Source organism: Rousettus aegyptiacus, unplaced genomic scaffold, assembly GCF_014176215.1.
Source record: "Rousettus aegyptiacus isolate mRouAeg1 unplaced genomic scaffold, mRouAeg1.p scaffold_m13_p_17, whole genome shotgun sequence".
Classification (NCBI taxonomy): Eukaryota; Metazoa; Chordata; class Mammalia; order Chiroptera; family Pteropodidae; genus Rousettus; species Rousettus aegyptiacus.
In genome coordinates this window covers 11,319,616-11,332,253 of record NW_023416292.1, presented here as the reverse complement: position 1 = coordinate 11,332,253, position 12,638 = coordinate 11,319,616, and the positions used below count along the sequence as shown (strand labels likewise).

General features: G+C 30.5%; 1 protein-coding gene across 6 annotated transcripts in view; it reads left to right on the top strand.

Moving 5' to 3' along the window:
- The window catches only part of ODR4 (odr-4 GPCR localization factor homolog), a 44,654-nt gene that overhangs the window by 12,259 nt on the left and 19,757 nt on the right, over positions 1–12,638 (top strand). For 5 of the 6 annotated variants that reach the window (XM_036234513.1, XM_036234512.1, XM_036234511.1 and 2 more), the window contains 5 exons: positions 652–747; positions 1,566–1,634; positions 2,514–2,642; positions 3,328–3,418; positions 8,224–8,409. In XM_036234513.1, coding sequence (XP_036090406.1) covers positions 652–747; positions 1,566–1,634; positions 2,514–2,642; positions 3,328–3,418; positions 8,224–8,409 — 571 coding nt within the window. The remainder of the gene's footprint in view (positions 1–651; positions 748–1,565; positions 1,635–2,513; positions 2,643–3,327; positions 3,419–8,223; positions 8,410–12,638) is intronic. The other variant, XR_004955132.1, reaches the window with a different exon arrangement.

The window sequence follows — 12,638 nt, the reverse complement described above, 5'->3', positions numbered from 1 at the left end:
TTATGATATTGTTATAGGTAACTAATTTATTACCCTAGGCAGATTAGAAATTTAGAGGTGGGACAATGTCATAATACTAATGTATTTAGCATATTAGGTACTCTATAAATATGTGTTAATTAACCTATAGTTGCATATCGTTAAATATTGTTATGTAAATTATAATTATGTGAGAAGATACATTGGTCTTTTGCTTTCTTTTGGTTTTTAGTTTTGTTTTCCCTTTTCTGGTCCTTTATAGAAATGCCATTTCTCTTCTTCTGTTGAGGCAAATGGAGCATGGAGCTTGCTTATTTTTTCCTCTTTAATACTGCTTTATTTATGTTTGAGGCTCTTTCCCTTTTCTCACATTTTTTAATGGGAATTATTGAATTTTATTTGACTGTGGTCATGTAGTTATTAAGTTTCCTAAGTCTATGATATGAATATTAATTTAGGATAAAGATTAGAAAAACTATTATTAAGTATTGGTAAGATGCCAAAAATTGGGGATATACTATTTTGTTGTTAATAAGACTGAGTTTAAATACCACATTACTGATACTTATGGATTTTTACCATTTCAATGTATTAGGTGAAAAAGTAGAATCTAGAGTGTTTAACTGAGATAGTTTTATATCTGAAAGATATCCATGTTGTGTTTCTTTTAAGAATGGACTTACACGCTGGGCCAAGCAAATAGAAAACGGTGTTTATTTGATTAATGGACAAGTTAAAGCTGAAGATTGTGACCTTTTAGAAGGTCAGGTGAGTTAAGAGAAAATCATCTTAAGAAATTATTTGTGCTTAAGGAAAAATAAAAGATGAGTTTAGTTCTTTAGTTCTTGCCTTCATGAAAACAGTTTTCATCTATTTACTTCTAAAGTCTTTTAAAGTAAAGGGCAAATGTTTTTCTCAAAATGATGGAAGATTATTTCTGAAATAATTGGAATCCTGAAACTTGAAGAAGGGAATGCCTTCTAAACTTCCATCTAATTTCCAAATTGTAAACCGCTTACTTAAAACTAAAGGCACATATTCTGCCATGATAGCCATTTAAAGATTAAGTTTGGCCATGTTATTGGAAGAGTCAGTACAGGCTTCTCAAATAGCTTTGATCTGAAGAGAAACACTGGTGACCTCTCTTTTCAGAGGAAGGATCAATGAACTTTACATAAAAAGACATGGTAAGTGTTTTAGACTTTGCAGCCATATGGTCCCTGTTGCAACGATTTAGCTCTGATGTTGTGGCATGAAAGCAGCCACAGACAATATATAAATGAATGATCTTGGTTTTGTTCCAATAAAACTTTGTTTATAAAGGCTGATGGCAATCTGGATTTGACTCATAGACCATAATTTGCCAATCCTTGCTTTAGAACACCAAAAGCAGGGAATTAATGGTTTTTAAGAGTACACATTAAACTGATAGAGAATACACAAAGTAACATATCCATAGAAAAATCTAAAATAAAATAATACATTTTCCCCTCTAAGTTACTTAGTATATGTAGAGTAGTCCCTGAATTGTCTTATATATTCCACTCCAATCTCAGTAATATATTTTTTTAACTTTTTTTCCCCAGAAAAAATCTTCTAGAGGAAATGCTCAAGCGACTAGTCATTGTTTAGATGTCAGAGTGCTAACGCAATTGGTAAATATTTAAAATCCTACTGATTTAAAATACGTTATTTCTTAGAATAACCATAATTAAGTTGTTTCTCTTTTTATTTTTATACTTGGAGAGTCAAAGAATTTTAGATCTGAAAGAGACTAAAAAAATGTCCAAGAAACATTATTTTAATAAAACCTATTTCGATCTTTTGGCCCAAGGCTATTAAAATTTTAGCATAAAAGTAGATAGCAATTAAATATATGTGTGTATATATATATATGTAAACATACATATATACATACCTACATGTGTGTACATGCATATATATGATATTTTGGGTTGTGTGTTTCTTTAAGAGCAAAGTTGTAATTCATAATTTAAAGGTAAAAGATGTATGCACAGATTGCCAAGAGTTGTCATATGCTTAATTTGAAGTAGATTAATATCTCCACTGATTTGATAAAAATCACACTGTATTAGCAAATTTTATATTTTTGTGTGGTTAAATTATACATCTCTTCAGAAATAAAAAGTTGGATAATTCGAAGAATGAAAAGTAGGCATACTTTTGATTTTATTCCTGCTTGAAATTATCCTTGAGAACAGACAGGATAGAAAGTATGACTATCTTTTTAGAACACTTTTCATTTCAATATTATATAGGAACTGTTGGAACAGAGAAATACTGTCAGGACTTGTATATTAACTGAATAAAACAGGTTTATGAGGATGTTTTAATTTCTTTTTTTCCTTCTCTATGTTTAGCAACAGAGCATTATAAATTTTCAGTTGGATTTATGACACTCAACATAAGTTCTCAATTTCTCTTAATACCTTAAAAGTATTTTTAATCTGTTGTTTTTCTCCTTTTGATTTTAAAAGTATCCTTTGTCTTAATGCTGTTCCTCTATCTTTCAGCTTCTGAATTCCGACCACAGATCCACGGCCACTGTCCAGATTTGCAGCGGCTCCGTGAACCTTAAGGGTGCTGTGAAATGCAGAGCTTATATTCACAGCAATAAGCCCAAGGTTAAAGACGCTGTGCAGGTACAACAGGCAGAGCCGGTATATGAAAGATAGAGACATGTTAACATAACTATTCAGAAATCCTAAAAGTTTATTTATTTAATTTTTCTCAGATCTCATGATTATTAATTTGATTTTTACCAATAAAATCCCAATCTGTTGCGCAGTCCAATTAAATCATGTGCTTGGTTCCAAGATTTTCATGCATAAAATATCTATGCCCTTTTTAAAATGATATGCACATGTATTAAGTTGGTACATATTAGTGTATTTGAAATCATTTCTTTTGATTTAAAAATCGAACTTTTTAAGTAACAGGAATAGTATTCATTATAGGAAGAATTATTAGGTAGAGTTCTGTAATCTATGTAATACAGAAATTTTAAAAATGATAACTAGCACTTTTGTCAGAGTTATACATTTCCTAATTTGGAACACTAGTATTATTTGTTTAGAAACAAAATTTATTTATTTGGTTTTAATTTACTCTTTGGATGAAGTCAGCAGATTTGCTTTTGAACTATGAATATATTAGTAAGCATGTTAAATAAATGGACATTAAAAAAAGAATGATATACCAGTTATTTTAGTGGACCTAGTTATAAAGGGAGGGTTTTTTATATGAGGGTTTTTTGCTAATAAAATAATGAAAATCTAAAGTAAAGAATTTTATTTCTTATTGTGATTTGTTTTTGTTTTTCCATAGGCAGTGAAGAGAGATATATTGAATACAGTTGCCGATCGTTGTGAAATACTATTTGAGGATCTGCTCATGAATGAAATTCCAGAAAAAAAAGTTATGAGTATAAAATGAAGTACTTTTTTTCATGTATTCAGTTGATAAGACGTCACAATATAATAGTCATGTCATCTTTTATAACTACTATGTCTTTAATAACAATATGTTATCTTTTCTTTTCTTATTGAATGAACATTTCTTTAGTTGCTGCCCCCAAAAAAGTTTGTGAACACCTTGCATTAGCAAATCTGCCAACAATTAACAATTTCTGGGAGGATTTAAAAAATAAATTCTGCGTGAATTTCTGCCAGAATGGAAAACTGTGTTAATATTTTAAAGCTGATTTTTAAATTATTATCTGAGTTTTTTTCAAGATTTTATTCATAATCAAAATATTAATGTTGAGCATTATATAGTTGATTCTTTAATTGATATTTGTAGTATACATGCAATTGATCTCTTGTTCTTAACAAATTTTTTTCGTATACTAGTTTTAGACTTTTTTATCTATTACTCTAACAGACTTTTAGATTTTAAAAAGGCAGGGTTATGGTATCTTAATCTTTTATAACTATTTTATCTATTGGGAAACAATTTATACCATTTCAGTAATTCGTATTAAAAATAATTTTTGTTTACTCAAAAAGAAAATTATAATATCGAGTATGTTTTTTGAAGCTACACATTCATCTCTACCTTCCTACTGTTTACATGAGAGTGAATTTGTAAATCACAGTTGAATATGTACATAATTGAGACATATATCAGCTTGTGAAGGGAATATTTTTATGTTTATATAGAAGAAATAGTAGCTCCACTATATAGTTCTATCTTCTTTTAGTACTACTGATAGCCAGTATATTAGGTTTTGTGGACTGATCCTAATATTTTTTATATTCCTGGTAAGATAGATTCCTGGAATTTGCCAGATTTAACATTTGTCCTTTCTGTACTCCATTAATAATGTATAGCTTTGCTGAAAAGTTAATTTGAATATTGTACATGTAGCAATTGGATTGAGACTTTTGTTTCGGCAAGTATGTGAAACCCGGTTGCTTAGCTACCCAGACAGCCTAGCAGCCTCATCTCATTGTGGCTTCGTTTTTGCTCCTTGGCTGTATGTATGGTAGAGCTCTTGAGTTAAATACTAATTACTTTACTTGCTGAGCCACAACTGAACTGTGAATTTTAGGATTTTCAGGGACATGGAGATATAGCCACTATTAATGCCAAAGATATACCTTATCACACACATTAGTGAAATACTCTATTCCATTTAAAAATGCTTCATGAAAATGGTATTGTATGACTGTCTTGGTATTATTTATAGTAAGTGAATTAGTATTTGAAATTTTTGCAGATGTCCAGTCAGTAAAATTAATTACTTCTAATTGTAGTTGTGATCATTACACATTAAATTTAATGTATTAGAAGTTAATGTTATCACCTAATACTAAATTTCTTAAAAATGAAAAAATATATTTTACTAACTAAGCGGCCTTTGAGGCCTGTGTGACAAGAATAGGCCGTGTATTCAGTGGAAAGAGCAAAGACTGAACTTCTTGGATTCTCTGCCTACTTTGCCACTAGAGGACTGACTTCAGGCAAATGATCAAACATCTGTTATCTTACATGGAAAACAGGGATTACAGTAGCTACTTTTTGAGAATTATTGAATGATAGTTGTTTTTAAAATTCTTTAATTTTTGATAAGTGTAGCATTATATTTCAAAAAGAAATCCAAGTGTAAATATATATATATTTTAAACTTTAGTAACAGGATAATTATTCTACCAACATGTTAGTGTATCTTAAGATGCCGCAATTAAAGACTAAATTGCAAGTATAATAATAATACAAATAAATGCAAATTTTGAAATTGAATATACATGTATATCAAATTGTTAGATCTCATATTTAGTCTTCATTTTACTTAGCTTATCTTTCTTAAATACTGGTAAGATCTTGTAGCATGGTAAAATGTGAACATATGCCATGAAATTAACCGGAACTAGAATATTTTTGCATGCATCAGGAAGTCTGCAAAGAGCATATTAACTTTATATTCCTTATCTTTAAAGTAAACACAGTCTTTGAATTCTGGCTATCCAGATGAAAGAACTTAATACCTCCATGACAGTAAAATAAATAAATAAATAAATAAGAACTCCAGTCATTCTTTTTAATTATTGTGATCTTTCCCTTAAGAGGTATTCCAGACCTCCTTCGTTATTCCCTACCAGCCTCTATTCCATTCTTCCCAACTTAACTCTCAGTGGATGACCTGCTCCTGGTGAAAATGGAGGTCATCAGTTGTGAAATCTCTTACCTTCTTCCATTCCTACATCTACGTCTATCCACACCACTCGTCCTCTCAGAACTTCTGCAATGTCTTTGCCTGTGGTCATGGTTCCATTCTCTGGATGGTGCTTCTCATCCCTTCATGCAAATGTCTGCTTATCCTTTAAGTGTTAGATCAGATATCACCTGTTTTACAAATGTTTCTATAGTATCTCAGTATGAGTTAGGAGACTATTCTTGATCAACAGAAACCCAATTTTTATCATATTGGCTTAAATTTAACTTTTTCTCTCTTTTGAACTTGTTCAAATAATGTTGACCTAGTTACTCTGCTGTGGGAATATTTCTAAAGGATTCTTCCTTAGAATACTTTGTGAGATTTTTTTTTTTTTTTTAAGATAATACCCCCTCCTATTTTTACTCTCAGACCAACTAGAAAACTTGGTCTTATTTAGACACTAATTGGCTAATTTAATTTTTTAATTTGAAAATTATAAGTACTTCTTTTTAATGAGTAGTTTAAATCCATTGCAACCAGTTTTTTTAACATTTGACTTTATAGCATGCATATTTATCTCTTTTTTAGGCAAAGCTAGAGTTAATACAGTTAATAAATTTTGCATGCCAGTTATACATACGTATTATAGCCTCATTGAAAATTTTGAACATAACATGTTTCAAGAATCTGTGGCTCAAAGTAAAATAATCCTAATTTCAAAATTCCTAATTTACATGTTCCAGTACAAATTGCAGTAATAAGATTTTACAGCTAGGAGGCAGTCTAGTCAAAGAGTAACATTGTTCTAGTTGTCATATAAAAACAAAATAGTAAGTTGAATCTGGCAGGAACACACAATTTACGTATTGCATTTTTTGTGACACTTAAAACATTCTTCATCTTCTGTTTGTAGTTATAGAAAGCTACCACTAGTTTCTAAATAGGGAATTGTAGGTTACTGTTAAAGTGAGTCCTAGTTTTCCACTTGGTCTACATTGGTAGGTTTTAAAATCATATCCATTGCTGAAAGAAGTTATTTTTCGCACAACATTTTTTGATTTATTGATTGATTGATTTATATTTTGTTATTTTTAAATTATAGTTAACATTCAAATATTATATTAGTTTCAGATGTACATAGCATAGTAGTTAGACATTTATATAATTTATAAAATGATCCCCCTGATTAGTATTTATCTGGCCCTATCCATAGTAATTATAATATTATTGACTGTATTCTCTATGATAACTTTACTTCCCCATGACTATTTTGTAACTGCCAATTTGTACTTCTTAATTCCTTCACCTTTTTTATCCAGCCCCCTTCCCATCTGGCAACCATCAGTATATTCTCTGTATTAATGAGCCTTTTTCTGTTTTGTTTGTTTATTTTGTTCTTTAGAATCCACATATAAGTGAGAGCATATGATGTTTTTCTTTCTCTGTCTGATTTATTCCTAGATCCATCCATGTTGTTGCATATACAAAATCTTTATCTTTGTTAATAGTTCATTAGTATCATGGTGTTGAACCCAAAAATAATCGTATTTACAGGGAGCAGTGACTGGTAGAAATTGAGGGAAATGTATTTTACTTTGTGAGTATTCGAAGAAGAATGAAACAGTTATTCATTATTTATTTAGATCCAGATTATTTTTTAAAGTATTTAACATTGTTTATGACAATATGTAGCAGTAGTCATGGCCACTGAAATATTAATTTGTTTATAGCATTTAGTATTAATAAGGATTTGCTCTGTTCAAGGCAATGTAATAGATACAGATCAATGACCAGATTTCTTTCCTCAAGAAAACTGTAACCTGATTTGGAAGGTAGAATGTGTATACATTATTAATTTTGCAAAGAAAGTAAAAGTCCTAAGAGTAAGAATTTAATCAAGGGTAATGATTCGAATAATAAGTATTACTAATAACTTGGGAAAGGGAACATGAAAAGAAAGCAAAGTGGAGTTGGAGGTGAGGTTAGTATACAAAACTTGTATTTTGATGTTCTACACATGCTTGGTAGAGGGGGCTATTAGCATCTAATCAGATGGAGTCAGTGGTGAGATTATTTTGTACGCACATTGTACAAAAAATGTATGCTATTATATCCCCTACACTTGATGTAAAAGGGCCTCCAATTTGGCTCCAAACTTGCACAAAGAAGGGAAAATTATTTATAAAATTCGTTAATTGTAAAGTTAAATAGGAAAAACAATTTCTGAGGCCGGGGCCAAAATTCTCTTCTGGGTATTCCTTTATAGGAAGGTGGGCAATACAAGAATATGTAATCAACAACATCCTGACACTGAAGTCAGTAATAGGTTTATGTTTCATAGGACTATCATTTAGGTTCTTTGCAGAGCCCAGGGGTATTGGAAGTAAAGCAGGATTCAGTAAGAGCAATTTTTCCTTAGAAAAGGAAAATACCTTTTAGGTTTTATTTCTGTTAGTATATAATGCTTTCATGTATGTGTGTGTGTGTGGGTGCACGCATATATATATCTCTCACAAATACCAGTGACAGACCTATCTAAATATTGATAATGTTTCTTCTTTTAGATTCTGAAAAAGAGTTTCACATCCTCCCTCACCGAGTTTTTGTCCCCATTCCGGGATCTGCTGTAATGTTATGTGATTATAAATTTGGCGATGAGTCAGCTGAAGAAATCAGAGACCATTTTATAGAGATGTTGGATCATAGGATTCAGATAGAAGATTTGGAAATTGCAGAGGAAATGAACACGGGTAATTATATGATGTTATTTAAGAACTTGATTAGACTACTGCTCAGATTACCTATGAGACAGCTAGTTTACATATCATGTCTTTAGGTTTTGTTAAAGCTAGTTCTGTTTGACACTTCTGAGGCATTTAAAAATGTGTCTAATTTCTAGATGTATAAACATGGAGTCAGTATTTTCCTGGAAAACTGCACCATAGCAAGTAGGTCTTCATAGAACAAGTTTAGCCTTAAATGGGTAGAAATACATCGTTTTAAGGTATTTTATTGAAGAGTATCCTCAAAACTCATTTTCTTGATTATTTGGTTAAGCATCATGTTACACAGTTTTTCAAAAATACTTTATTAAATGTCTTCTTCCTATTCTTTGCCTTTATTTTCCTTTCCCCTTCATATAATTGGGATACTAAGCTGAAATGGGAAGTTCCAAAAATTAGATCAAATTATATTTACGGAGCATAGATTTGCCATACTATCTAATTGTGTGACACGTTTTCTTCCTCTAGCCATCACTTTCGCATCTGACCTTACATTTTGCCAGGCTGTTCTTTTTTGTTTTGCTTTGCTTTGCTTTGTTTTTGTTTCTAGTGAGTGCAGAATATAAAAACATGTCTATAAATGAATGTGTATGTGTATGACAGACAGTCTTTCTGAAGCATTTAAAAATATGTGACAAAAATAGTTATTTGCAAATCATGGCTATGAATACATAGCCATTTATCAATCTTGAAATTTCTGATATCACAGAAAAAAGAAAGGCTTTAGGTTACTTTTTAAGTACAAATGTTTATGAAATTAGAATATAGCAATGTGTAAGTTCTTTTTCTAATTCTAGTTTCTTAGTTATTTCTTTGTCACTTAAGTAATTGCCAACCCCCACAAGAGTAGAGTGTTTGATTCAGGGTTCTCTTGTTAATATGGTGAGTCACGTTAAGTATTTGGCGAATTTCAGATCTTTCAGTAAAGCCTTGGGTTAGTTGAAGACCACCAGGTTTATTTTCTCCAGATTAGTATTAATCATGATGCGGAATTAGTAGGTTTGTTTTAAAGGAAAAAAAAAATACTCTAAATTGCTTAGTACCTGATGTTAAAAGAGCAGTTGTGTTTCAGGTTTTGAAAACTAATATTTTTAAAAGTATAGCTATAGCATAGTCCCTAATTGATAGAAATTTTGAAAGTAGATTGGTAAAAACATTTGCTACTTTCTGAAAGATGTTTTCCATATTGGTGATTATGATATCTCTACCAACCAAACTCAGAACCGTGAGGGCAGAGATTTTTGTTCATTTTACACATTCTTTTCCGTTACTAATACCTACCAACAGTCCTTGACCCATTCTGATTTTGATAACTGAATGAATTTTACATGAGAATCATTAGAAGTGATCTAGTTCATCTTCTGTCTTATAATACTGAATTCAGTATTCCGAAAAGATGGGTATTGAGGCCATGCTTTAAATTTGAGAGCAATTGTCATGTTCTAAATATTTCAAAGCCAAATATTCCCGTAAACCTTCAACTGTTGTCCTTATTATAGTTTCCAAATCTCATTTTTTCTTACCACCTCGTTTGCCTTCCTCTAGATTAGGAATTTTTAACCTATGATGTCCAAAACCCTTGGGACCATAGCTGGGCTTTCAAGAGATCCATAAACTACTTGAAAATAATGGTTAATTTTTTCTATAGAAAAGATCTATAGCTTTTAAGGGGTTGATGACCAAAGGAAGATTGAAAACTATTTTAAATATGCTCTAGTTTGCCTTTCTTGACATATATTACCCAGAATTGATCCTAATACACTAATAATAATATTAGCTATTATTTCTATAGAACCTTCTATGTACCTCTCTTGCTCACTGCTGTGTTTCTAGCACTTGACTAAGAACCTAGTCATAACACATTATAGGTGCTCAGTAAATATTTGTTAAATGAACAGTTTACTAATTTTGTCACTCCTAGAATTGGGTCTAAAGATCGATTAGAAACCAATCCTGTGTTCAAGTTACTAAATAGGACTTTTTTAAAAACCTGTGTACATACTAACTTTTATGTGCCCAGACTGTATGAATTTCTTCTTTACCCTTAATTGTAGTTTCGTGCTGCTCTTTTATATTCTTTTGCATGCTTGTAATTATTTAACTCATCAGTTGCATATTTAATGTTAATCTTCGACAATAGACTGTAAGATTTATGAAAGTAAGTACCTAGAATGTTTGTTTCTCTGAGCTTCATGTCTAAAACATAATAGATATTCATAAATATGTATTACCTACTGACATTTAGTGAATAGGTCATTTTTTGGAACTGTAGCTTTTTTTCATACTTATTTTATGCTTAAAAATTACAAATTTATGCTTACCCAGACATACAGTTTTTAAGGTTTGTGTAGTGCACTACACGGAGCATGACGAAGATTTTAAAAAAGTCTAATAATCCTAGCTCTATGGCTCAATAGTTCAGAACATTGTAAGGGGTGTAGAACATTTAAAACATGATAATACATAGCACTGTTACCTCAGAAATATTAATTCTAGTTTATAGCATTTAGTATGTATATTGACCAATTATTTGTTAAGCATTTGCTCTGTTCAAGACAATATGATAAATCCAAATCAATGACCAGAAGTTTTTCCTTAAGAAGTCTGTAGTCTGATTTGAAAGATAGTATGTGTATGCATTATTAATTATGCAGAGCATGTAACAAGGTCCTATGAGTAACTAAGAATTTAATCAAGGTTAATGATCAGAATTTTTAGGTCTCCAGTGATTTGGTTAAAAATTCAATCAGAAACTATAATCTATAGTAACAAAGTTTTAACATTAGTATGTTCTAATTTTAGTAAATTCTTTCCATTTATAAATTTTTTATTCTTTTATGTTTCATTTTAGCTGAAAGCACATGCTTGTTATATAAACTGATGCTCTGTAATATGAATACAGTGTATAATTCCAAGTATATTAAAAGTCTCATTATTTTGAATGGTTCTTTGAATTCTTTGTAATATTCTTACAAATAACTAAAAGGCTTATTTTTACCTTTAAGATAATATACTTTTCTATTATTATATTAGATGTAAATGCTATTCCTTGATGAATTATTTTTATCATTTATATGTATAGTAAATATATTTTAATTCTGTTTCTCAGTTTGTCTTCAGTAAGTTTTACCCTTGGCATTGTTTGAGCCATGTTAAATATTAGTATAAACTAGTAACTATGAAGTATTTTAAAATAATTTTTAAAATCCTAGATGACTACAAATATTTGTCTTTTTTTTTGTAGGTTTTTTAATTTTTATAAGCTTTTAATATTGGCACTTGGTTGTCTGTTTTAAACTGTATTTTAAAGTTATTTCTTATCTATATTTCTTTTTTTTATGCTAGTATTGAGGTAGATTAACTGAGGAAAAGTTTAATATTGTAAGGACAAAGAAAACAAAACAGCAATTTGGAAGTTTAGATGTGTATACTTATGTGTATGCTGTATCAAACTCATAGTTTCTAGATGATATTTTATATTTTTCAAGTATTACATAGTGTGTTGAAGACACTATTTCAGTATGGTAGGTGTGATTCTTTTAGGACTCTGCCCTATGTTTTGAAACTTAAATAAATCTCAACTGAGCTATCACTATTTTTTGATCTCCTATTATGTATTATTGCGTATTAGACTTCTAGAGGTCAGATATATAGTTCTGACTCTCAAGAAGCTCACAATATAAAGGGAAATACAGAGATATGAGTTATTCTAAAAGAAGGTGATTAGTTCTGTATTAGAGGAATGGATAGAGGATTATCAGAACATTTAGCACGGCCACTGTCCCTGAGAGGGATTCAGGGAAAGCTTCTCAGAACAGGTGATGTTTGAGTTCATTTTGAAGGATGAATACAGAAGTAATTCTATGCTTTTAGGAATTGAACACTGGCTTCAGATGTATTGGGGCCAGGAGCATGACTTGTCTAGAATTATATTAGTTTTGTTTTATTAAGTGTTTGTTGAATTAGAAGGAATGCTTGAGTAATTAATGTATTTTTAATAAGCCGCTCCCAAAATATGGGATAGAGTAAAAACTTGAATATCTTAGTAGGAAAATGAAGTGCTTTTATGTAAATACCCTATTGGTTTAGAATTATATTCACTTACTCATTCGTTCATTTACTCATTCATCCATTCATTTGTTAATTTTCTCAAAAATATTTGAGGAGCATTAGATATCTTACTCTCTGGCATATGT